The sequence below is a fragment of the Chamaea fasciata genome, unplaced genomic scaffold (genome assembly GCF_029207755.1).
Source record: "Chamaea fasciata isolate MVZ Bird 193981 ecotype frontalis unplaced genomic scaffold, bChaFas1.0.hap1 SCAF_6, whole genome shotgun sequence".
NCBI lineage: Eukaryota > Metazoa > Chordata > Aves > Passeriformes > Sylviidae > Chamaea > Chamaea fasciata.
This window is the reverse complement of record NW_027094091.1, coordinates 11,961,611-11,986,375: the sequence shown is the minus strand read 5'-3', so window position 1 is coordinate 11,986,375 and position 24,765 is coordinate 11,961,611. Positions and strand designations below refer to the sequence as shown.

The 24,765-nt window shown below is 36.5% G+C and overlaps 1 protein-coding gene across 5 annotated transcripts in view; it reads right to left on the bottom strand.

Moving 5' to 3' along the window:
• JAKMIP1 (janus kinase and microtubule interacting protein 1) overlaps nucleotides 1-24,765 on the bottom strand; it is a 144,986-nt gene that overhangs the window by 39,656 nt on the left and 80,565 nt on the right. For all 5 annotated transcript variants that reach the window (XM_066185437.1, XM_066185436.1, XM_066185439.1 and 2 more), the window contains exons 5-12: nucleotides 18,454-18,663; nucleotides 17,683-17,802; nucleotides 15,738-15,884; nucleotides 14,997-15,137; nucleotides 11,802-11,861; nucleotides 4,011-4,139; nucleotides 2,657-2,785; nucleotides 714-797 (exon numbers count right to left, since the gene is read on the bottom strand). In XM_066185437.1, the coding sequence (XP_066041534.1) occupies nucleotides 714-797; nucleotides 2,657-2,785; nucleotides 4,011-4,139; nucleotides 11,802-11,861; nucleotides 14,997-15,137; nucleotides 15,738-15,884; nucleotides 17,683-17,802; nucleotides 18,454-18,663 (1,020 nt within the window). The remainder of the gene's footprint in view (nucleotides 1-713; nucleotides 798-2,656; nucleotides 2,786-4,010; nucleotides 4,140-11,801; nucleotides 11,862-14,996; nucleotides 15,138-15,737; nucleotides 15,885-17,682; nucleotides 17,803-18,453; nucleotides 18,664-24,765) is intronic.

The window sequence follows — 24,765 nt, the reverse complement described above, 5'->3', positions numbered from 1 at the left end:
ACAATAAAGCATAAAATAACATCTCCCCAATTTCTACAATGTGTTCTAGCAGTCACACAACTGAACAACTTGCAAATGCATGCTCATAACTTTTAATCAGACTTCCTGAGGGCCCTAGACAATATTAAATATGCATCAGCAGACACGTCTTTGGTGAGTATTTACATATATTATATACACTGAAGGCCTGATTTTACTTTGTGTGATGGTTTGGGAATCTGAAAGCAACTGGGCCCTCTGAGACTTTAAACCCAGGAGAGTAACACCAAAAGTGGCTTTCAGTAACCTGACAAGCTCAGTGTTCATATCTCTAGTGTGTCTAGAAGTTGTGGTTTTTTAAAATTTTTTTCTTTGGTGCACATCAAAAATATTCTCCAATAGAAATATATAGAATATTTATTTCATTAGAATTTATAACGAATACTAACAAAATGGAAAGGAGGAGAAAGCCAAATGACAATGGGAACAGAATATGCATGTAGATGTGGTTATTTTGATACTATGCTTTAGTGTATTATGTGTTAGAAATGAGTCTGTAATGACGTTTTCTCAGACTGTAAAATCCTTTCCTTTATTTAAGCAATCTAATGCTGCAGTAGGAATTAAGCTGCATCATTCACACCAACACACCAGTAAGCAACGAAGACGGCAAGGGCACCACTGCATGCAACGGAGAACATGATGTGGTGGAGGACATTAAGAGAGCCTTTTACCTGTCCTTTCTCCATTAGAGCTTTCTCCAGGTCTTCAATCTTTGCCTGACACCTGAGAAGATCAGCTTGCAGTTGTTCACGAGTCTGGGGGGGAGGGGTGGGGGGGGAAGGAAGAAATCAAGAGTAAATGTATTTTCTACTATTTTATGGGCTGGGCTGTCAGCTTTTAATGTTTTTCATTAAAATAGTTGCTTTTGTGTTTATGTTACAAAATATTTGAAGCTGCCAGTTTAATAGGATTTTTCCTTCCTAGCCTAGAAAGATGATAACATACCATATTCAGTGACAAAGTTCTTACCGGGGGAAGAAAAAAAAATTTAGAAACTGAAAGAGCTCAAAGAAGCTATTCATAAGCTTTAGCATTTTAAGGCAATTGGGAAAGAAAGGAACAAGGGAGAAAGGGAATTGCATTAAGCACTGAAAAAGGCCTTTAGGTAAACAAAATATATTGACCCAAAGCAATTTACATATTCCATAAACAGCTTATATTGGTCATTTTCTCGTTTACACAATTATTGCACTCACCACCACACTACAGTGGGTATTAGTCCCTAAGTCCAGTGATGCCCTAAAAGGGACTGGATCATACAATGGACTAACCAAAAAAGGATATTAAAAAAAGCATGATTCTGGAGATCCTCAGCCACTGAAGCTCCTTGAGCTACCACAAGTATTTTCTCCACCCTACTTCAGGTACTTTTTCACCCAAGCAGTTTATATATTCCTAGGGGATTTTTTTTCCTGCATCTTTGCGTCCTTGCTTACCTTATGCCTCATCTAAAAGTAATAGGAAATGTTCATCCCACCAAAATAAACCATGCAAAAAGCTACTTTCTGACTCACTCAAGGGATGGATTTGCAGGGATGTGCCAAAAAAACCAAAATGCCATTAAAAAGAGATTAGCAACAATTTCCAATGCTACAAAAAAGTACAGGCTGTAAATGCCTGCAAAATAAAAATTTTAAAAGCCCAAGAAGGCAAAGAAACTATATAATGGTGTCTCATAATTGGCAAATGCATGACTGCCCCTGAAATCCTTTTTTAACAGTGGATGGAGCTATGCCCCCCATCCTAATTCTATCTTGAGAAGTGATCTTCGAAGTCTTTACAGCTTTCCTTGGCTAAGTGTCTTACTTTAAAAGAGAGTGTCAAAATTGACTAGGCTTTTGTAAGATGATAAGAACTCTAACAAATACAGCCATGAAGCAGTAATTCTACTATTGTAAGAACTATATTTCTCATGAAAAAAATAAAAAAGAAATCTAGGTTGGTTGAGTCCTTTCCCACCAGTAACTTTTAAACACATTAAAATCATTGTCCTTCTGCATTCTTAGCAACGCACTGCAGCTGCACAGCACATTGAAGGCCACATGGAGCAAGGCAGTAACATGTAATAATTCACAGTATTTAACGTTTCTCCATTTTTGGGGTTTGGGGAAGTTGTAGAGGGAAGAAGGTCAGGAGTTTTTTAACTGCCAGCTCATGTTCAACTTGGTATCCATCAAGAGCCCCCACTCCCTGTCGTGCAAAACTGCTTTCCAGCGAGCCAGAACCAAGATTTTGTTCAGATTTTTGATTCCGATTTGGGTCAGATTTTTAATATACTCACATGATGGAAGTACTTAAGTACTTGTAACAACCTACCCTGTGATTCGTTTAAAATCTATCATGTCACTATCCAAGTTGCAAGTTCAAATGGGTTATTGCTCTCATAGCACAGAAATCTTTGATATATTATACATGCTAGTATAAAGTATAACGACACGTTTGTTCAGATTGCACTAGATGAATCTAAATTATCACCTTACTTATGATAGCCTCTAATCCTCAAAAACACTGGGCTTTGCATTTCACTGACCTGCAAAGATACCTCCTGCTATTGCTAATTGTTTCAGTTCTTTTTATTATTTCAGAGTTAAAAGAATTTCAGTTAAAAAATTACCCTTGCTTCTCTCTCTGCATCCAGGGTTCCACCAACTTGTTCTTGGAGCAATGCATATGCTCTTTGCAAAGCTTGATACTCTCTCGTTAGCTGGCAAAACCTGAGTTCAGCTTCTTCTTTAGGTGTGCTCTTAATGAAGAAGGTGGAAAAGTAGGTTTGTATAATTACATATAATAATGGGTTTGTCTGTATAGAAGACAGACTTGCAAACATAACAAGCAACACAACTCATACTAAGTCCCAAAGTTTAATAAAGGTATAAAATCCTAAAATAGGTGGAAAGGAAAGGAAGGAAGGATGATGAGTAACCATGTCTACCACACAACTTAAGGACAGTGTAAGTTGCCATGCAAGACAGCAATGTACAGAAATGGGAAAGCTGTCTGGGGAAAGATGAGAGGACACAGTTTTGTGCAACACTGTCTTCAGCAACTCCAGTGCCACAGGGGCTTCAGAAGGTATTTGTTCAATTTCTCATGCTGTCCATCCTTCCCTCCTTACACTTTTTCTCTACAATGCCAGGGTAAAGCACACTGACACAGAAATTGTATTTTAAAAGCTGCAAGATATTTTCTCCAAATTTATTCTTTTAATATGAAGTATTTTCAAAGTTTTATTTTCCTTGAAATTTGAGCCACTAACTTTTGCACTTAAAAGTCTTTCCTACAGTGCTGAGGACAAGAAATGTCCTTCGCTTTATTTAATTTTTGCTCCAGGAATTTGAATTCTAAGGAAAAGAGATTACAATATTATTAGATACTAAACCTAGGAAAAAAAGAAGCTGCTTCTGACCGAGGAGTATTAGGCTGAAGTTAGTGAACAAGAAAGAAGGATGAAAAAGAGCACCTAATTCGTGCTTTGTGCTCACACACGCAATCTTCCAAAGTAGGCCAGCAGCACCGTAAATCACAGAGCTGAGACAAAACATGTCACTGGTATTTACTACCTACAATCATTTAAGACTTCATGAATTGCAAAGGCCTCTCTGAGTATTGTGAGCAAAGAAAGAAAATCCTGATTGTATCAAAACAGTCAAATAAATTATAAGGTTGAAAGGCAAACTACTGTCTAGTAAGCATTGACTTTTGGCAAAGCAATGTGCCTATTCATTTTATTTTGACTAATGAGAAAGAGTTTGAAGGAAAAAAAGCTATTTCTCAGCCCAATATCTGCCAAATATGTCAGGCAGAATATTATCTTATTAACTTTATCGCCAAGTGTATATGTGACCGGACTTGAAAGAAAACCAAAGAAATTCTCTGCTAAATATTTCACAGTTCATGTGGTACAATAGCTGAAAGTTTGTGTTTAGACTTCAAGAAGTAGAAAGAAGAACAAAACAGTTACCACTTACATCTTCCAAATCTTCCTCTGGTGTTGCTGGTGTCCTGTCTGTTTTATCTGTGTTGTATGAAGTTACAGACGAAGTTTCTGAATCAACAGACTCTTCATCAAATCCAAAAAATGTCTCCACAACATGCCTCTGAAAAATTAGGTTTTTTAGTTACTAGAAAAACAGATTATAAGCCCCAATGACCCAGTAAGCAGCAAACAAGGTCTTCTCTGATTATTATTTTAGTATTTAGGAATCAAGAAAGGTTTCAGTGCAAACTCTTGTTCTCTGATTAAATCAGTTACTTTTTCAACATCATATGTGGAAAAATCTCCAAGAACAGAACTGGATATAGAACAGAGATGAGGTAAATACCAAAAGAATAATGCTTTAGCAAAACTATAAATCTAGTTACCAAAATCACACAAGTCCTTACAAGATTCACAGTAGAGAAATCCGGTATCTATTATGAAGAAAGCAAGCCAGCACAGTGCAACAAATAATATGTGCAACCAAAAGGAAAAAATTCTGGAGACCAGTGTGGAACTAATTTAATTGCTCATCCTAATTGCAAAAAACAAACAAGCAAAACTATTTTGGAAAGCCCTAGTTAAAAGTATAAATTAATGCTACCATTTTTTTTTCAATATCATCATTCGCTTTGTTGTTTTTCCCCAAAAAGTTTGCTCCAATACTATGTCTAACCAAAAGGACACGTCCAGGGAAAAGCAGCATTACACTGCAGATTTAAAAAAATTTACGCAACATTATCTATTAAATACATGCTTAGAGAACATTAGAGAAAATTAGTAGCTAGTGGAAATGAGTACAATATCAATTGTGAAAAATGTGATTTTTACATAAACATAGTCATAGAAAGCAGCAAATTTCCATGGAAATTCAACTGTTAAGAAAAATTGTTTATAAATTTAAATAGAAAAAAAAAGGGTTTACCTGTTATTAATCAATAGAAAGCATAACTTCTTACACCACACAAGCATTTTAACAATCCAACGCAATTTCAGAGAAACAAGAAAACTGAGAATATTTTTTTAAAGAGTGTTGCTGAAAAATTCAGGTTATGAAGCAGCCTAGACAGTGAGGGTAGTGGAGAGAGGTGGCTGTAAGAAGATGAAGAAAGACCTCTTTTTGTTTTGCCACTGCTTGATACTGAAGCACAAATATTGATGTCACAGTTTGCTGCTTGGGTTTTTTTCCAAATATGTATCAGAGGTTGTCTATGAGAAGATAATAGCTTATTCATTAAAATAGCCAAAAGGATTAAAAAAGTTACCGGTTAGTATTAATTCCAAACATCATGAATCCTGCATTTCAGCAAAGGCAAACTGCCTGAGTGGAATTGTGATCTATCAATTTAATTCAAGATACTGACAGGTTTTAACTATAATGCCCTATCTCATGATGATTTCCAAATATTTACCTTTCCCTGCAGTTTTCCAGACTCATCTAACCTTAGAGATTTTTCCAGTATATCTACATAAGTATGGTCTTCTCTTTCTCACAAAGCCCCATAATGCTCACTATATTCTTTTGGTTCAGCACAGCTCTTAGCAGCAATCAAAACACTCTGTCTTGATTTCAGGGGTACCAAAAAATCAAGCTTGCAGGTGTGACTTTTTGCCTGCATGCATGACACCATGTGCTCCATTTACAGTCTGCAGCCCTGGTCACCACAGTCCTCCAGGTCACAACCTCATCACTCATAAGCTGAACAAGTCCATAATAGTTTCACAGTACAGCTAATTCCACTCAAACTGCCAAAGACAGCTCCAAGGTCGTGTCCTGAATCACTTAACTGCTTCACTTAGGATGAGCCCTTGAAACAGTGCTTAAAAATTCTCATTCAGAAACCCACAAAGCTGTATCTTTGCTAAACAGACTACATTTATCCATTTGCATGTAGATAAATATGATGCAGCACAATAAACAAAGAGCTTCCAAACAACCTTGAGAAACAACTTTCCTTTTGTAAGCCACTAGACCACTACTTTGTGAATTCATAAGATCACAGTTACAGTGTTAGAGTGCTGGAAAGACATTACTCTTTCCTCACTTGTTCAGGAAGCACTGTGATCTTTCTCCAGGCAGAGCTATGTCCAAGGTGCTTAAGACAATCAGTTCCCTGGGATAATTTAAGCCTTTCCTCCAGCATTCACCAGTTCACTTTTCTGCCCTACTTAACAAAACAAAGGGCACAAGGAATAGGTTTAAGCTCTATTCTAAAAATACAAAGACTTATCCAGAAAGGTAATGTATTTAGTTGAATTAAAACCATTACAGATTTCTCTTTCCTAAGTACAAAGGTCTACCAGAAACAACAAGGGGTAATTAGTCCTTGGGAGATGGCCCATCCAGCTTTTCTCCCCAACTGAATACCGTGTCAGCTTACAACCATGTAATAGTAGTACTACAAATAAATACTGGAAGTTGAAAATAGGGCTAAAGAAATGATGCTACTTCAAATTGTAAGGAAGACAAATTTACACTCTGAGTAGCCAGCTCAAGTCACTGTCCTGACTCCAAACTGATCTGCAGGTACAGTTTCATGAAGAAGAAGGAACATTTTATGGAGGTAAAGAAGATGGTGGCAGGTAAACCAAGTAAGTGTCAAGTCTTGATTTTGAGAAGGCTGGCAGAAGGAACTTCTAAAAGATTGAGAACAATCTCCAATTTCTTCTCATATGGCACAGAGATCACAGTAGCAGCTTAGTTAGAAGTGACAACAAGATTTTTTGGGGATTTTTTTGCTACATCTCTGCTGTACAGTCATTTTTAGGTAATTCAGATCAAAGATGTGTCTTCCTTTAACCCTGCATGCACAAACCCACCTATGCCATTTCAAGGAATAAAATTAAATTAGCAAAACAACTGTGATTTTGATTTTAAATAAAGGTACAAAGGCTGGAGAAAATACTTAAAGCAATGCCAATTGTGAAAAATGCTACCTGCATTTAAACATTTCACTTGCAGCAAAAGTAGGGGAAAAATATGCATATATCAAGAAATAAACCACTTAAATATCAGATGTGAGAGAATTCTGAAAAAAAAATTAGTATTTCCCATCACACTAAAAAACCCCAACACTTAAAGGTGAGTTAAAAGTCAAAAAACTTTTAAATGCTACAAAGACTGCCTGTAATTTGGAGTTACAATTGAACCATTTATTTTTAAGACTCTTTCCTTTTTAGAAAAGCTGTATATTTATAATTTTGTGGAGCAGATATGTTTTCCATAGCAATAGAGATAAAGTATTTAATTATTGTATATTACCTGCACATGTATGAATTGCTTCACAACAAAATTACAAAAGAGCCAGTTTTACTGTTCATTATCTAGTATCTGAAAGAACTACAAGAACTGATTCACAGCAAAGCCAAAGCAAAATAATTCACAAGGGAACAGCTGTAGAGAAAGAAAAAAAAAACACCTGAAAGAAAGATATGTGATTCATAAAGTTGTTGATAAACACTGTAATAAATAATAAAGCATCAATAAATATCTCAAGTCCAAGGGAGATTCCACACATGGCTCAAAAGCTGAACTACAATGGTTTCTGAAAAGTTTACAGAAATTCACAACACTCACTGGATTTTTGTAACTATATAAACTATGTAGTTGTTTTTTTGGTTGTTTTATTTTTTAATGGGAACATTCTCAATTAACAACTTAGAGATTCCTTTATATTTGTTTTTACATTTCTTATTTCTAAATCACAACTTCTTAACTGAAAAAATAGTCATGTAAATTGCTGAAAATTTCTGATTTGAATTCTAATTTCCACTGACTACTGCCATGCATTTAATAGCAAGTATTTTTCATGTGAATTTATAGCAATGTTTTCACATAATTTTAAAGTAAAATTATGCTATAGGTCTTTATAACTCAAGTATTAATGCTTCTACTGAAGTATGGTGCTCAGTAAACATCAAAGTTTAGAATATTATAAATCAATAGTGACACATAAACTACATTATATGCAAATTTCAATATAATCTGATTTCTCTGTTGCTAAAGTAGTTTCATTTTACATTTAAATATCTCATTTTAAAGGACTTAATCGAACATGATGAATATGATCCAAGATATATTCCCTTGTAATGCATCAGTAACTTCTTACCTTCATGCTTATATGTCATTTCTTGGCAGCCAGAAAAATACAGGCACACCAAAGCACAGAGGCAGAGAAAAAAAGAAAAATATAAAACAAGAAATATGAACTCCATCACACCGATGTGCAGGCTTTCCACTACCGCAAATACAGTTCATTTATTAAAGTTTTAAAAAAGGCACAGTCCACAGAGTCCTGTAGTTACCAAATAAGCTGGGAAAATATGCCTTTCTTTTCAAACGGATGACTCCATCCATCATGGAATGAATGTAACACCATTCCACATGTCAAAAATAAACAAAATATAAAAAATACTGCCTCTGAAGTTTCTTGGTTATTTCACAACAGAAACGGAAACAAAAAGTTTTCAAAAGCTCCTTGGAAAAAATCAGGTACCTGCCTCTATAGAGTCACTACATCACTCCTCTAAAGACCCTGCAAGCACAGAGGTTATAAAGCCCATCCCACTTTGCTGCTCCTTTCCTCGGGAGCATTGTTCCATGGACTCCTATGCTCCTTGGGAATTAAAAGAGTGCTCAGTGAAAGCTACAGTAGCAACAGTAACCTAGTGCGCCTACAGAGCTCCAGAAATAACACTGATATCCAATCACAAAACAAAAAAAAAAAAAATACAAAATTTTCAAAATCTTCTCAGCTGAACTGACGTTCAGAGCTGTAAAGGCTACTGGCTGATCATTCACACAAGATGTCTCAAGAATGGAGAAAGGCATTCCATGGATTCTCTTCCAGATAACACAGTCAGGAAAATGCTCATTAGAAAACAACCACAGACTCATTAAAAACAGCCACAGTCTCATTAAAAACAGCCACAGACTCTCTGCAGTCAGACCATCTCAGGAATGAAGGAAGTTGGAGTCTAAAAGCACACATTTAGGAAAACCTGCAACAGATGAGTGTACATCTCCATCCTGCGCACCACGTTCCTTGTTATTAGAACAAAAAAGGAATCATTCTATACCTTCCAGAAGAAGCTTATCTGACCACTTTCATGAAACCTCATTCTCATGAGTTATTTCCTCTTTCACTTTGTCACAAGGAATGGGACACATCTGGAAACAGACACAACTCCACCAGCCAAACTTGTTAATTCACTGTGTTAATCCTAATTTTACATTTAACAAACCTTAGAAAAGCAAAACCAAAGACTTAGATCAGCAATTTCTTTTTTCTGAGTGTTTGGTTAGGACAGGTTAACACATAATTTCACTACTATTCCATACAGGTTATATCATATGTATAAGATAAAACTCTTGCACAAATAATAGACAGAAATACAGTTATGCTGTGCATGTCTGTATAGAAAACAACTCATCTTAGACTGCCTTTATAGTCTGTGGAGAAAAACAGGCAATTTTAGGACAAAACTCATATGTTCCTATTTAGATATCTACTTCCAACCAGTTAATAGTACCACTTTGTCCAGAGTGAGATGTCTGTATCTCATGTCCATTACTGACATCTAGCCAACATCTGCAACACTCGGTTAAACAGACTCTATAATTTTCTTCTGGATTCCTGATATAGGCTGTGAAAACAGAGATGATGAAGAGGGTAAAATCCCAACTCATTTGAGTAAGGAACCCATTCCACATAGATTGTTTAAATTGAAAACTGTTGGAAAACTGTGGGAAACACAGCTTCCTTTGAGGATTCTGAACCTCACAGGACCATGAAGGTGGCCTGGAAGGAAATCAGCCTGTATGCCAGGATTGGATTTTTAGAAATTAGCACCAACCACAGTTTAACTGTCAGTCAACACTGCATATAAACGTGAATAGTCCACAGGTTTATCCACTGGCAGGTAATGACACAGTAATATTATTGATTACTTCTTTCATTCCTTAGGGAATTAGCTCATTTAGAAAGTTTAAATAGGGCTATATATTAACTATATATTAACTATATTAACTAGAGTGTATATATGGTATAACTACCATAGTGCATGTAATCCCATTCGCTCTTCTCTCACAGCTTTCTTTTTCACTTGCTTTTGTTTTATATTTCTGCCTTTCCTTTCAGGAGATAGCATCACACAGAAGTTCAAATGGTCACTAAAGACCATGAAGAGCTAATGGACAGGAGCTGGAGTAATTTGTAGCAGGATTGTCTGCTACTGATTAATTTGTTCTTTCTGATGTATCTATCATTCCCTAAATAAGCAGCACACCCCCACTAAAACTCTGCTGGCCATATGCATACAATTCTTGCAGTACACTGCAGAATTCCCCATAGCATAGCACTCTTATCAAACTGAGAATAGCATTGCCAGAAAATTTTTAATGGTATCATGCCCATTCTCTCCAACCCTCATGTTTTTCAACTCCTGCTTTGGTTGATAAGGAAGAGACCACAAAAGTATATGGGAAAGGTCCAGAGCCTATGTCAGCTCAAGTTCAACTAACACAGAGCATTTTCAAGACATAAATGCATATTTATTGAAGATTTCAGCCTACAGAAATTCTCATCACCAGTCACCAACACCTAAAAATTGACTTAACTAGTTTTGTTTCATGAGGAACTTTACAATTTAGCAAACGATTTTATACATATAACTTACAGTCAGATAAAGGCTAATAAATAGAGAGAACTATAAAAAGTACACTATGTTACATACATATATATTTTTACTTTTGCATTCTGTTTTTAAAATTGCTCTTAAAACACAAATTTCCAGTTACACTACATCAAGAAAGAATGGTTTACAGTTGCTGCAAATATATTTGGCAGTATCTATTGTTACTTCTGATCTTTTCTTTTTTCCTACGTAAAAGACATCATTATTAGAAACAGAATTTGACGAAACTACCATTGAAATAGAGAGTCCCAAAAGATAAATTTTTCAGAATATAGGCATTAGAGTGCAGAGCAATAAAAAAGCACCACCTGGAGGTTACCAGGAATAAACTATGCAGATAACACTGACACAAGGCATCCATTTATGACAGAATATATCTTAAGCTACGATATAGATGATAATGATATATCAACTCTTCATTTCCATTTTTTCCCTCTTACTCCATTTCCCACCTCCCACACACATGCTCCAGGCTGCTAATGTTCAACTTCACAAAAAACGTTATTCAGCAAATTACTTTAAGCACGTTACAAGAAACTTTAAGGGTACTTTCTGAAGCAAAACTTTTCTGTTTTTATAATCTGAATTTTTGTCTTGAACCTTGGATTCTAGAGCAGAAAAGTTATTAGAGCATAACAGTTGGAATTGTCTTACTACTTATATATCACATACAGAAATAATATTTCAGTAACATCCCCAGCATGAGTAATTCTTTAATTGTGATTTAGCTCTATGTTGGTACAAGTAGTTTAAAGGGGGTATGTTCTTTAAAACATACCGAATATTTGTCCTTTGAAATCGTACTTGTTTCAAGCCATTAAAACATTATGCCTCAAGCCACTTGAATATTAAGGTTACGATGGCTAAAAGTGTAATTTTATTGTTTATTTAAAACAAACCCCAAAACAACATCACTTGTGTGAAGTACAAAACTCTTGAATTACCCTAAAAAATGAAGCACTCATCAGAGTAAGCAGAAGAAATATATGGATTTTTCTCAGTAAGCAGAGCTTTAAATTCAGGCAGTATTTGAAAGAGGTGTTGTTCACAGCAACAGAAATGCATGAAAAACCGAAGGTTTGCTCACCTTTGGAGGCTTCAGACTTTTCCTCCTCTGTTTTTTAGACCGCAATAACCGTTCTCTTTCCTAGAAGGAAAGAGAACATTTTGGTATGGGTTTGTTTTAAAACTATGCTTAGATATGTCTAACAGAGAGAAATATCATCAACATTTTCTTTAAGCCTCTGGTAAAGCTAACACGATGTCTTTATCCTTTTGAATAACACCATGTTACACCACACTGAACTGCAGCTTTATGCCTTTAGCAAACAAACCTTCAGCCATGTACTTCACGCATTTGATGGGAAGTTGGCAAGAAAAGGCTTTGTTAAATACTGAGCACGGATTTCTGACAGTTCTTTTGACTCTTTTACCAAGAAGCTCACTATGGAAACAGAATTCAGAGTGTCACTTCAGTGTTCAACCATCCTGAGGAAGCACGTCGGTAGACAGCAATTAGTCCAGTCTTAGTAATTAAAAGTCATTATATCAGACATATTCTGATATACAAGCATGCATATGCAGATACAGTGTTACATCTGACTTATCCTTGTAGGGCAAAAGTCTCAAATCCAAAGGCATCTCAGTCTGTGTCAACTTTGTCGCTGTCTTTTTTCTACTCCGGTTTTGGTGCAAGATCACAATAAGCTACACCATAACATGAGGAGGTCATGACTGGAAATGCAAGATTTAAGTTCATCTAAATCCAAGAATACTGCCTTAAATTCCAAAGGAGAAGAGGAGGAGGAGAAGGTAAAAAAATGCGAAGAAGTAAGCAAAAAAACCCCAACAACACTGGAGGCAGGTGCTCTGTCTTCTTGCTTTTTTCTGATTCTTTCCTTAGCTCTGCATCTTTGTTTGCAGCAGCTCTATTTTTAAAAGACAGATTGCAGTTCCAAGTGCTTCTTTAGCAGTTATTGCTCACTGCATGGCATTAGTCTATTCAGTTATTTGCTTTGCATTCAGTTCAGAAACTGGAAAAATAGGAAGCTCACAGTAGAAATCACAATGAAGTTATTTATCAGCACATTGTTCCAGGAAATAAGTTTTGGAAAATGCAAAACAACTGAGAGAAGTACAAAAACTTACATAGCACCTTGAATACATGTAGTTTGAAAAATAAGGAAAAGTTATTACTGCCAAGGTAGAATGGTGCAGGTATTTCAAGCTGCAGAATAATACAGTATTTTAAGCTAAAAAACCCAGACAGTTGAATTTTATACTGTTAAAGAGAAGTGCTCTCTTCTCAGATGCCCATTTAAGGCACAGTCCCTGCTTTAAGCAGGGTATTCTGCCTCCCAGGCAGGTGTCCAAACAAATGCAGTGCAGAATGAACAAACACTTCCAAAATCCCAGTCCTTCCTGTTTCTAATCTTGTTTGTAAGAAGACTGCCTAATTTAATGCCTCAATATAAATCGAGCTACCAGAACAATAACAATGCCAATTAATTAGCATCTTTTGCAGTCATCTGAGTTTACCTTGGCAGCTTTTCTTTTAAGAACTGACCAGAATATCACTGTTGTGAGAGAAGTCATACTGACAAGAGTGCAACAGCATCAAAGATACCCTACAGATGACACTGTTAATCACTTCAGACAACCCTACTGCCTAAGACTAATGTTCTTATTTCCCTGTATCATACTGGCCTCAGCTGGAGTTAAGCTGATGATTTTTATATTAATCAGATATGGGACATTTGGGTCATTCTTGGTAACTATGATACATTTGTAGTCTGTAGAGGTGTGGTTTGGGCCAGAAAAGAGAGCTCAAAATCAACAGTGTGCAGAATTCCACTGCATTCACATCAAAGGCAAATGCTCAATTAGTCTGTACTGGAACCAAAGACCCTAGTTAAAAATTTAATTAATTTCTGCAAGTGGAATAGTATCTGTAAATAGGAAACAAAGCAAAAATGAAACAGTATTTTAAAATATTTATTTATTTTACTTTCACACTAAGCACAAGTTAATATTATTTGACCAAAGTCAGGATACAATGTTTTTCCTCACATCACTAGCTGAGACAGTAGAAAGAGAGTCCTTTCATACCCACTTTGCACTGAAATATAAGTGAGGTTCTATCTGCCATGTACTGCACATCTAATGTCATATAACCATCCATGCCTCTGCAGTTTTATTTGGAAGCTAAAGCAGCATCGCTCTGCGGACCAGACCCTACATCACAGCATCTGAGTAACATCCTACTGCTTTTAACACTGTGACACTGGAGAATGCACACAAACAATGAACTTTGGCACTTATTTCAGAGAAAAATCTTGGGTCAAAATCTCAGAGGAACTGCCAGGAACTGAGACTATGTTCCATCTACATACAGCAGTACCACACCTTCTTGTTTTTCCTTTTTGAAGTTTCTATTTTTGTTTGCCATGATGTATCCAATTGTATGATTTTCTGTTTAGACAGAAGGCTCTTATATTCTTTTTATGATTTTGTAGCAGTCAGTAGTGCCATTTGAGATGTCTGAGTCAGCCTGAGTTCCAGATGCTGCTCCAGAATGGCAAGGCTCTTTCAGAGATCATATGTAATTTCTGCTAGCACCAGAATCACAAATTGCACTAAATAGCACTAGACACCTTTAACACAACTTGAAAGATTCCTCATCAAACACAGCTTGAAGGGTTTCTGATCAAACACTGCAAACATCTATGAGCATCACCTTCAGAAGCCTTCAGAGTCAGAGGGCAGCAGCTGTGCCATTCTAATACTAAACCCTGCTGCTGCCTTTGGTTTGATGAACAACACAGAGCTCTCCCCATCTGTTTTAAATACAGCTTATATGGCCAGCTCAGCTAGAGGTGCTTAGCCATGTGAAATTAGCGCCACCATGTTTCTTTCTTTTAGAACTTCCAGATCAGGGGAGTGCTTGGGTTTGGATCCAACACTTTTTGTTCATTAAAGTTTTGGAAAGTCTCCTTTACTCAAGTTCCTCATTTGTTGACAGCCAGTTTTTTAAGTAAGATCAGTGGGCTGATGATGCACTTTTCTTCACAAGCAGCTCATAATAGGTAAGTATTTTTAATACAAGGATTCATAAACATTCCAAAAAAACTCATTCACTACCTGAGAAAAAACAAAAACCCTTTGACACCAAAGAACTATTTCTGCATCACTACTACAACTGGAGTTAAAATATTCCTCTCAAATCTTAGCTTGCCTATAGATGTGTGTGCATGCACATGTGTATACCAGTCATAAACATTACCACTGTGAGATCATCAATAACATGCTGTTGTTCTTTGACTTGCAGTCTAAGGAATTCAATTTCTTGTTCCTCTCGTGTACTGCTGAGATCGTTCAAAGATGTGTGCCTCTTCAGTGCTGGTTGTGCAGATAACTTTTCTTTCTACAAAAATAAAAAACATAAGGAATGTTTTAAAGTGTCTTGCACTAGAAAAATTCTCATGTGTAGCAACCAAGAATTCTTTGAACTCATCAGTGGATACTCCACTATAACACAAGGCCTCTTTCCACAAAAAAACACTCCACATTCTATGTGCCTCTGTGCTAATCTCTCACATGAGATATTTTAAAACAGAATCAAAGAACAATCTGGAAAAAAATTAGCAGACAAGTGAACTCAGTGACCTAGCATAGTGCATGCACTCAAATTCAGTTCTGACTTTGCATCATAAAAGCAGTATTTATTAAAGCTGATTTTTAGTCATAGCTTTTTACAGCCTGCAAAAACATTTTATCTATCTGTGCTCCCTTCCCTTAATCAGTGTGAATTGATAAAACACAAAGCACACGCCACTCTGAATTTAGAATACGAGTATTCAGCTGTATTGTCTGGATTTGACAGTTGCACCATCCCACTGTGGAGACTGATCTGTTTGTGTTAGAATAAAACCCTCACAAGCACTTCCACCTCAAAGTAACTGTGTGCAATGTGTTCTCATAACATGAAGTCCAAGATGATTATTTACCAAAGACGGTTACTTACCAGTTCTACATTTTCCCTCGATAAATTTTTTATTTTCTCTTCCATTCTCTGGATACATTGTAACATATCATCATTTTTTTTGCTCATTCTCTTATTTTTTTCTACCAAAGGCTTCAGCTGACTTTCTGTCTCCCGAGAACGTTTCAGCTGCAAATGGCAAAGGAACAAGGTTAGCTGTGCTTTAGCTTACCTTTGAAGAAAAGAAAAAATAGGTGTGTTTTCACTTGTCTTTCTTAACTCAAAAAGTTTAGCTCTTCTGCTAAATGGCATCTGACATACACCACTGCTGAACTAAGAACTACAGCTGTCCTAACAAGTAAGATATAACATTTTTGTATTGTTTGCCAAAACACTAAATCTGGTCACTGGATCTTGCTCTTGGCAAACACGACGATCCATAGTGATTCCTTTATAAACCAATCTCAATTTATATAAGCTTCTTGTGACCAACTAGGTCTCTAGACAAGTTGTTTCCACCAATTTAGCCATCCCTTAGGAGGAGGACACTCTTCCTTCTCTACTTCAAAAAACCCTTTACCTAATGCATAATTAGAGCAATGAGAAAGTCAGCCAGAGGGCACAGATTCAATCTCAGCATTCTGCTGACATTTTCAAGCTGCTCAATTTTGCTCCTGTGGTTTTATGATGTTAGACAATTATGTGAAGCAAATTACTGCTCTTCCTTGCAATTGTGTGTATTCAATATTTCACTGTTTTTATTTCATGAGCTGTTTAGTTTGAAAAAAAAAATTATTTTTCTCAGTCAGAAGATTTTTAAATTTGCTGAGTTTTACCTGGAAAGAAAAAAGAGATAATACATTTTTTCCTGAGATACATTCACTGAGTATTTGGTTTTCTGTTTCATTCTTGAGAAAATTATTTTTCACAGTGCCTAGTCACATGGCCTTGCTGACACTAATGATTTTATGTGTACTATTGTCTCATAATATAAAATCTGCTCCACATCTCTTTCAAAATATATTTATTATGCCACTGAATCTAGAATCAAGAAGAGCACTTGACTGAGTCATACATGCCCTCCATCTAGAGGGATACTGAAGGACACATTACAATACTTCAGCATTCTTCAGGGATGCTTTGAAATATTTATTTATTTATTATTTAATATTATTATTATTTCTGCCCACAGAAAGGATTACCAAGGAGGAAGATGTCAATGTTCCACAAAGATGTCAATGTTTCACTTGTCTTTAGGACTGACACACGGCACCACTTCAGCCCTCAGCGTAACTTTAGAATCAGATATACAGGTTCCATCTTTTTAGAATGAAAAATCTGTTCTGCCACTAGAATTACGGCATTAAAGGACACGTGTAAAAATTCCTATTGTGAAACTCACCTCCCATTGCAGTCAATGGGAGTTTTACCACTAACCTCAGTACAAGCAATTAAGTAGTGATAAAGGCTACTAAAATTCATTCTTAAAATTCATGTCATATCCTTTCTTGTGTAAGTTACTATCCCTCTCCTAGGATAATTTCACCTACTTAAGAGACTTCCCTTGAGAAATGGCAGATTTTTTTATCACTAGCACGAGAAACCTTTTTTAACTCCTAGCTAGCATAAGATGTCACAAACACAAATTTCAAAAGGATGAATACAGCAATTTAAGTGCATTGATTATGCATGTTTTACACAACATCATTACAGAGTGCTAAAGGCAATATACCAGTTAATTTGATTACTATGACCCCAAAACAAATTTGTAAATTTTTATTTTTGTGGAACAGGAAAGATTCCATCCATGTCTTCTATGGTCAAAGGATTAATTTCTATAGAAATCTCTCTTACATTTAGATGTAATTGACTGAGGCCAACCAGGACTAATTCGTAAATTATTTATAACACTGACTTTCCAACATTAAATCTTTTGCCATAAAGATGCCCTCCCAGTCACCATCTGTGTTATTACTAATTAATTTACCAGTTCATTTCTTTCATCTGCTAGGAGAGTATTTCTGTCTTCCAGCTTTCTTATTACAGCATTCAGTTCAGCGATTTTTAACTGAAATCTCCGCACATCTCGTTCATCCAGATGCTGCTCCTTTACATCAAAAACATATAGATTTATAAAATTACTTTTAAAAAATAGTTTACTGTCCATAGTTAAATACCATGGCTTAGCAAGTGTATTGTGTAAATTTAAAACAGACTCATACATCAGTGTCTATAAAACATACTATAATTAACTGAAACACTAAATAATAACATCCTGGGAAACTGCTTCATCAACAGTACCTTGTGAAATACATGTAAAGTTTAACAATTAAAAAAACAACTAGCTAGGTAAATAGTATTTTATATACAGCAGATTACTTCTCACCAGATTTCTCACTCTTAGTTAAAATAGTTCTGGTGTAAAGGACACAGCTTAAAATCACATGGCTCAGCTTCTGTGAAGTATAGTACCTATTTTCTAATGGCTAAAATATTCCTAAAGTAATGAAATAGTGAGAAAATACTGAAGTTCACAGCTCATGATCACTGTGTAAATTCTAGAAGTTCTATATCCACATATTTCTCAATATTCTTTGCAATTTAAGAGGTCCAAGGAGTTTTTAAATCATCACTAAAACAGTACAGTACAATGACAGACCATTTACCATTAATTGGTCCCAGCAGTAACCACAAAACCAATGTGAACACCCAGGCAGTCACCCAGAGCTAAACTTCAGAGAAAACACCATTTTCTTACCGGACTTCCCATCAGTTCACTGATATCTCCTACTCCCGCAGGAAGCTCCCTCTTAGGACTACTGTGGTATCGTTCTGCCTCCTTCACTTGGACAAGCTGTTCATCCAAAGCTTCTTTCTGAAGGAGCAGTTTCTGTGTATGGCCTGCCTGGACACCAAGGTCCTTCTCCAGAGCCAGAATCACCCTGTCTTTGCCTTTTATCTCATCCATCTGGAAAGAAATAAGGCATGTAGGAAGTTTCTGTGAGATCCCCATGCTCACTGCATGCAAACACAGAAATTTGCAAAAACAAAGTTCTGTTTCCTTCAGAATTGCACCAGCACTGAAACTGTGGCTGCCAAAAAGAAAATACATCTCCTCTGTAGTCTTTTTCTCTGTTCTTAAAAAAGGTTCAGCCTTCACCTGATCAAGAGTTTCCTTGGTCCAGTCTCAACTCAAGAGACAAACAAAACCCAATGCAAATATACAGTAAAACAGAATACATAGCCACTGAAAACATCCACTTCATCTGAGGACACACACTTCTATACAGAGAAGAAAAATCTGCCTTCACGATGTTTTAGCAAAGAAAAAAAAACAGTACAAGATAAGACAAACACACCCTTTAAAACTCACCTGGGCTTTGTTTCAAAGCTTGAGCCACACACATTTGCCCCAAGTTAACTCCCTCTTTATTAGTGAATATGACATGTGGTGAATCTCTTCGCAGACATTTAAAATTAGTAGCACATACATGCACAATATTTAAACTTCAAATTTTAGCATACCTATGTATTTCATGTGGCCTTGTTATACGATTCAAATGAGGACTAGTCTTTGTGTAGAAGGAAAAAAGTAAGTGCACACAGACCATTAGAATAAAGGGTAGGAAGAAAGAGTTCTTAAACACCCTCTCTGGTTACTGAACTGTGTTCATACATCTCCATACCAAATAAAGCACATTGCTCACAGTGATCTACTGCAGCTCTCATAGGATTTGTCCCTCGCAGCATCAGTGTTAAATTCACTTTGGTACTATTCCAAATGCTAGAGGAAGTGACAATCTGCAGCAGTTACTATAGAAACAGATTTCTTAACAAGAATGTTAACCATTAACAATATATTTATTGGAACTGTGCTGTATCTCCTCCAGTTTACAAAACTCTTTTCTTGGCCAACGCATGGAATTTTGGAAGCAAGAGTATTACAATCTTATTTGAAAAAAAAAATCATGAACTAGTTAAATCATATATTTGTTGTTTATTATAGTCCTACGTCCGCAGAAGTTCATTATGTCAAGTTATACCAAAAGCAAAAAGAAGGAGAAGAAAAAAGACTTACTAGAAGTAATTTATAGTTTAATCGAAGTGATTTACAGGATTAACACAATGAGATTACAGGATCGGATGCAATTTGCTTCTTCAGGATTCTTGTCTTAATCCGTTCACAGTCCACAAAGCACGTGAAATTAGTTTGTGTACAGAACCTAGCTGGCAGGAGATGGCTTGGCTGAACCATGATGAAAGATAAAAGGTTCATATCTGAAGTGAATAAGCTGATCTAGACTACTGTGAAGTTGTAACTGGATCTGACAAAGATTGGTTCTGATGGAGATTTTTTCTCTGATTTAGAAATGTTGCTGTGTCCAACTCCTCATACAGTAAATAAAAGCAATACTTCCCAGTATGTCAGCTCGCATTTGTGAGTCTTCCAAGTGTGCCAAAAAAGAACTTGCAGGAAAAGAATGCAGTTTTTATTAATGGAAGAATTTGCAACATGCAGGATTTCAGAGGGACTGTGCAGTGAACAATGACAAAAATTAAGCAGCTGCCTCATTTAATGAATGCTATCTGTCAGGCACACTGATCTATCAGGGGGCCTGGGGAGGAAAAAATGTCATGTAACTAAATACTGTGGACAGTTTCACTTTCAATTACACAGGTGTTCACACTGAACATCCATATAACTGACACAGGAATTTGCCCAGGCAAAGCACACATTCAAAAAGAAGACCCAAGCTTACATACGCAGCCCTAATTCATGGTACTCAGTCAGCAGCATATTTCATATTCTTCCTGTTCTCAGAACTCAATGGTAAATTCAATGACATAGGCTTTAAGCTGGAAGAAAAAATGAAAGCAACAATCTTGGTACATCTGCTTCTTGCTGAACTGACACAGATGAAACAGATGTGAGCAGTGCAGTCACACCCATGTCATCCTCCGCTCACACTGCCATTGAACAAAGCACATAAGCTCACACAAATTAGAAAGCCACAAAAGAGTATGGCTTTGAGGTGTGGGTTAAGGGAAGGCATAATTCTCTTCTGCTTCTCCTACTACTCTTTCTCCTACCACAAAAATCTGCATGTGGTGGATCTTCCAGAAAACAACAAATACCTCATGTATAAGTCAAGCATAAAAGTCTTTGAAACACTGATATAATAAAATAGCAATAACTGCAGATCCTTTTTTTTATTTTGGGTTTCTATTTTAAGTTACAGGTATGCACTAGAGAACCTCTCACTCATGTAAACATGTGCACACACACAAATACATAAAACACTGCAATACTGCTTAGTTTTTTAAGCACAAACCACCACAAGAAAGAATTTCTAAGCAACTAACTTACCACAAATTGATAAAGATGATTAGAACTGCACCAAGAATGCCTCCAAATTGTGCTTCAGAAGCATGGGGGTCACTAGAATTGTGCTCTCTTCAAGGGGATGGTTACACCCTTTATTCATCCAATTTAACTGCATTGACCTAGTTAATGTCTCAATTTTTTTACATCTTCTGCAATCTGACCAAAAGACTTACTATCTTTTCCAGTCTTGCATGGGGCAGAGCAAATTTGTTCATCTTCCTTGCCTGCTTTCTTAACAGAGAGTACAAATTGGTCCAGAGTGGGGAAAAAAAAAAAAAAAGAAAGAGAAATGTTTTACAGCAACGCAACCTCCTTCAGTTCCATGTGGAAAAGATGTTATGTCAAGGGTCCAGGAGGCAATGGAAGAGGAGACACATGACTAGGAAGAAGAGAGAGATGGTTTAGGTTTAAACTGAACATAAGCTGCCACAGAAGAAGACTTTAGTTTAGCCTAGTATTATATATTCTAATAGTTGTAAAAGCTCAAACAGTCTCCATGTCAGTTCAGTCCCACTGGAGAATCACTGCAGCCACAGTTTGCTACACGAAGAAAAAAAGGTTGGCAGCATAATGGCTAACCAACTAATGTAATTAGGTATGAATTAGGTATGTATTTTAGACATATGTATTATGGCCTCTGTTTTAGTGGGGAAAAGCATATCTTCCATTAGACAAATGAAAATCAAAATGGATTAATCCAGCTTCCCTCTTGCTTGCTATTTTAATCAAGCACATGTTGTGGAAGGAACACTGTCATAGCCAAGACTGTCTAAGAATCTACATGGTCTTAAAGAGAAGTATTTTTTATTAGACTAAGTGACAGCATTGATGAGAAAGCTTTCAGGCACAGAAGCCCTTCAGCATATCAGACTAAGAAGTGTTTTCATGTTTTCTACCATGGCATTGTACTTGAAGGACCAACATGTGACAACTGGAACCTGTGTGCACTAACTCCCATCACTGCTTCACGGATTCTGGCTGTTCTGCAACTCACTTGAGACCTCTCAGTAAGATACACAGGATAGATACCATATTTTCTTCCAATATATTCAGCACAATCACACCCCAATCATGCACTGGGCTCACACATATTGTATAAATCAAATATATAATCCCAGAAATTCCTTCCAAGTGTTGTTTAGCTTTCAAATTTGTCCTCGGTTTAAAACAAATTTATCGACTTTTTGCAGCTACCAAGGAAAACAGGGTCACATGAACTCTTTTATACTCTCTTTTGCATGGATATTAAAATACTATAGAACAGTGATTATTTTTCTTTATGCATTAAAGGGTGGTACAAAAAGTCTATGGTAGGAAGGCAGTGGAGCAACATGAGGTTAGAAGGTATTTTCAATTATAGGCCATGAGAAGAAAAGTAGCAGAAATACCCTCTGAAAGAGGATTTAAAGAAAATAAGATCATTCACAAGCAGCTGCAGAGGCAAATTACTGAGAAATCACCTTGAGTAACTCTGGAGCTCTTGGTTAAATTTAGAGCTTTTTAAATATCATTTTTTCAGGGGTTTTGTGCTGTCAATGTTAGATGCTGAACAGAGACACTACCTGCATTATGTCAATGAAGAGCTAGCATTTAAAGCCAGGGCCAAAATTACCCAGGTTCCTAAGAACCTGTATCTAACTGCCCCCTTACAGATATGAGAAATGAGCAGAAATTAGTCTTTTAATAATATTTATCAAACATGAAAGAGAACCAAGCCAGTCATTAGAAAAAGCATCCCCTGCCAATTATGCCACACTTCAATGGCTACAGTGAAAGAAAGTCAGAGACCTTTGGGGGAACTTTGGTCTCTCATGAAGTTGAAAGAGAAATTCTCAGGGAATTAAAAGCCACATCTATCAAGGCAATGACATATTCAGTTTCCAAAGTGGAAAAAGCCAGCTGCTGCATTGCCAAGTGTAAGACCTTCCTCTTTACCCATCCTTGCCAAAGTTATTTCCTAGCCAACTGCAGAACAAAATTCTACAGTGTTCTTCTCTAGCAGAAATTTAATTAACCTTTATACTAAGTGCCTGACGCTGAAAATAGGGCTATCATGACAGAGGGATTACTGGTTACTATAAAGAACAAAAAGAAGATGCTACTAAAAAAATACCAGGGAAAGATTGAACCAAAAAGAATTAATATCGTTTACATTTATGAAGGGATACTAAGACCTAACAACAATATCCCAAGCTGAAAGCCCACGTGGAGAAATAAATTACATATTCCAGAGTTGTGCATAGTATTCCCTACAACAGACATGGTCAGCTATTTAAATAAATGTTTGCTGCTTAATTAGGAAACTTAGGGGGAAAAAGAACAAGAAATGCCAACCATTCAGTGGAGTAATACGAGTCACAGAGAGAAACAGATGTGATTTATTCTTAATTTCATGAATAATTCTTCTAAAGCAACAGTCAACAATTTCCTCCAGTAGCTTTTCCCACATACTTTTCTCAAGTGTGTAAATCTCATTAGAAGTTTTGACAAATTATACCAGAAACAGCACGTGGGCAGAAAATTCCAGAACTTACTGATAAGAGGTTTCTCACATCTTTCTCAAAAGCCAGTTACAATCTCTAGTACTGGATTTTTCCTATTTCCTATTCCAAGTGTTTATTGATAGAACTGTCAATGAATATTTGGGATAGGTAATAGGACAAATTGAACAAGTAGTCAAAACAATAAAAACGTAGCAAAATTATGTAATACAAACTTAAGGAGATTTTTTTTTTCTGCATTCTACACCATATGTAACTTTTGTGTGTTTTTAATACTGCTTTTGTAAGGAGATATAGAAGTCGAATTTGTGACCTTCCTAACTTTTTAGAAAATATTAAAAACAAGCAAAAAATGCTGAGCCTGCACTATGAAAAAGGTTTCATTAGATCTGCTTGATTCAGGGAAAAACTCTGGCTGGAATGCTGTCCTGTGAGCTCCTAAGAGAAGCAGCATAAATCTTCAGAGAACAGAAAGCCAAGTATTATTTGCAGTCCTACAAAGCTGGAGGTGGTGGGTCTCTCCTGCAGATTAGCTCAGCCTTGGAATGCAGCTGAAACACGTGTTTTAAGCAGATGGCAAAATCCAGGGAACAGCCTACAATTTGATATCAGCAGCTGTGTGTGAAATCCACGCGGGGTTAAGTGGCCGACAAGAAGCACACTGCAGCTCTGCCCAACCATGCACGACTGCCTCGGATGATTCAAAGCTCAGCTTTCCAGTCTCAAAATTCAACACTGGTTAGGAATCAAAACTCACGCACGTGTGCCATTGCACAAGTGAGGCGAGAAAAGCCGAGCTCCACCCTACTCCTTCAGGCCAGCAGGGAGTGTCCCTGCCAACAGCCAACTGTCCTTCTGCTCCAGAATTTTCAGAGACAAATGTCTCTGCATTGCCCCCAGTGATGAAAGTAACATAAAAAACCAAATTCCACTGCCTTAAAACGGCAAAATCCTAGTGATGGTAATGCAGGAGAACATGAATGTTATTAGAAAACTGTTCCCATCAGTAGGTAATTTGGGGTTTGGTGGAGTGGTAAATTTTTGCTTTTATTATTTTTCATGTCAATTGCCCATAAGAAGAAATGGAATGTACTCTTTCCCAAATTTGTAGATGATACCAAATTCAGAGGAGCTGTTACCACATTAGAGGATAGGAAGACCATTCTGAGGAACTTTTTGATAT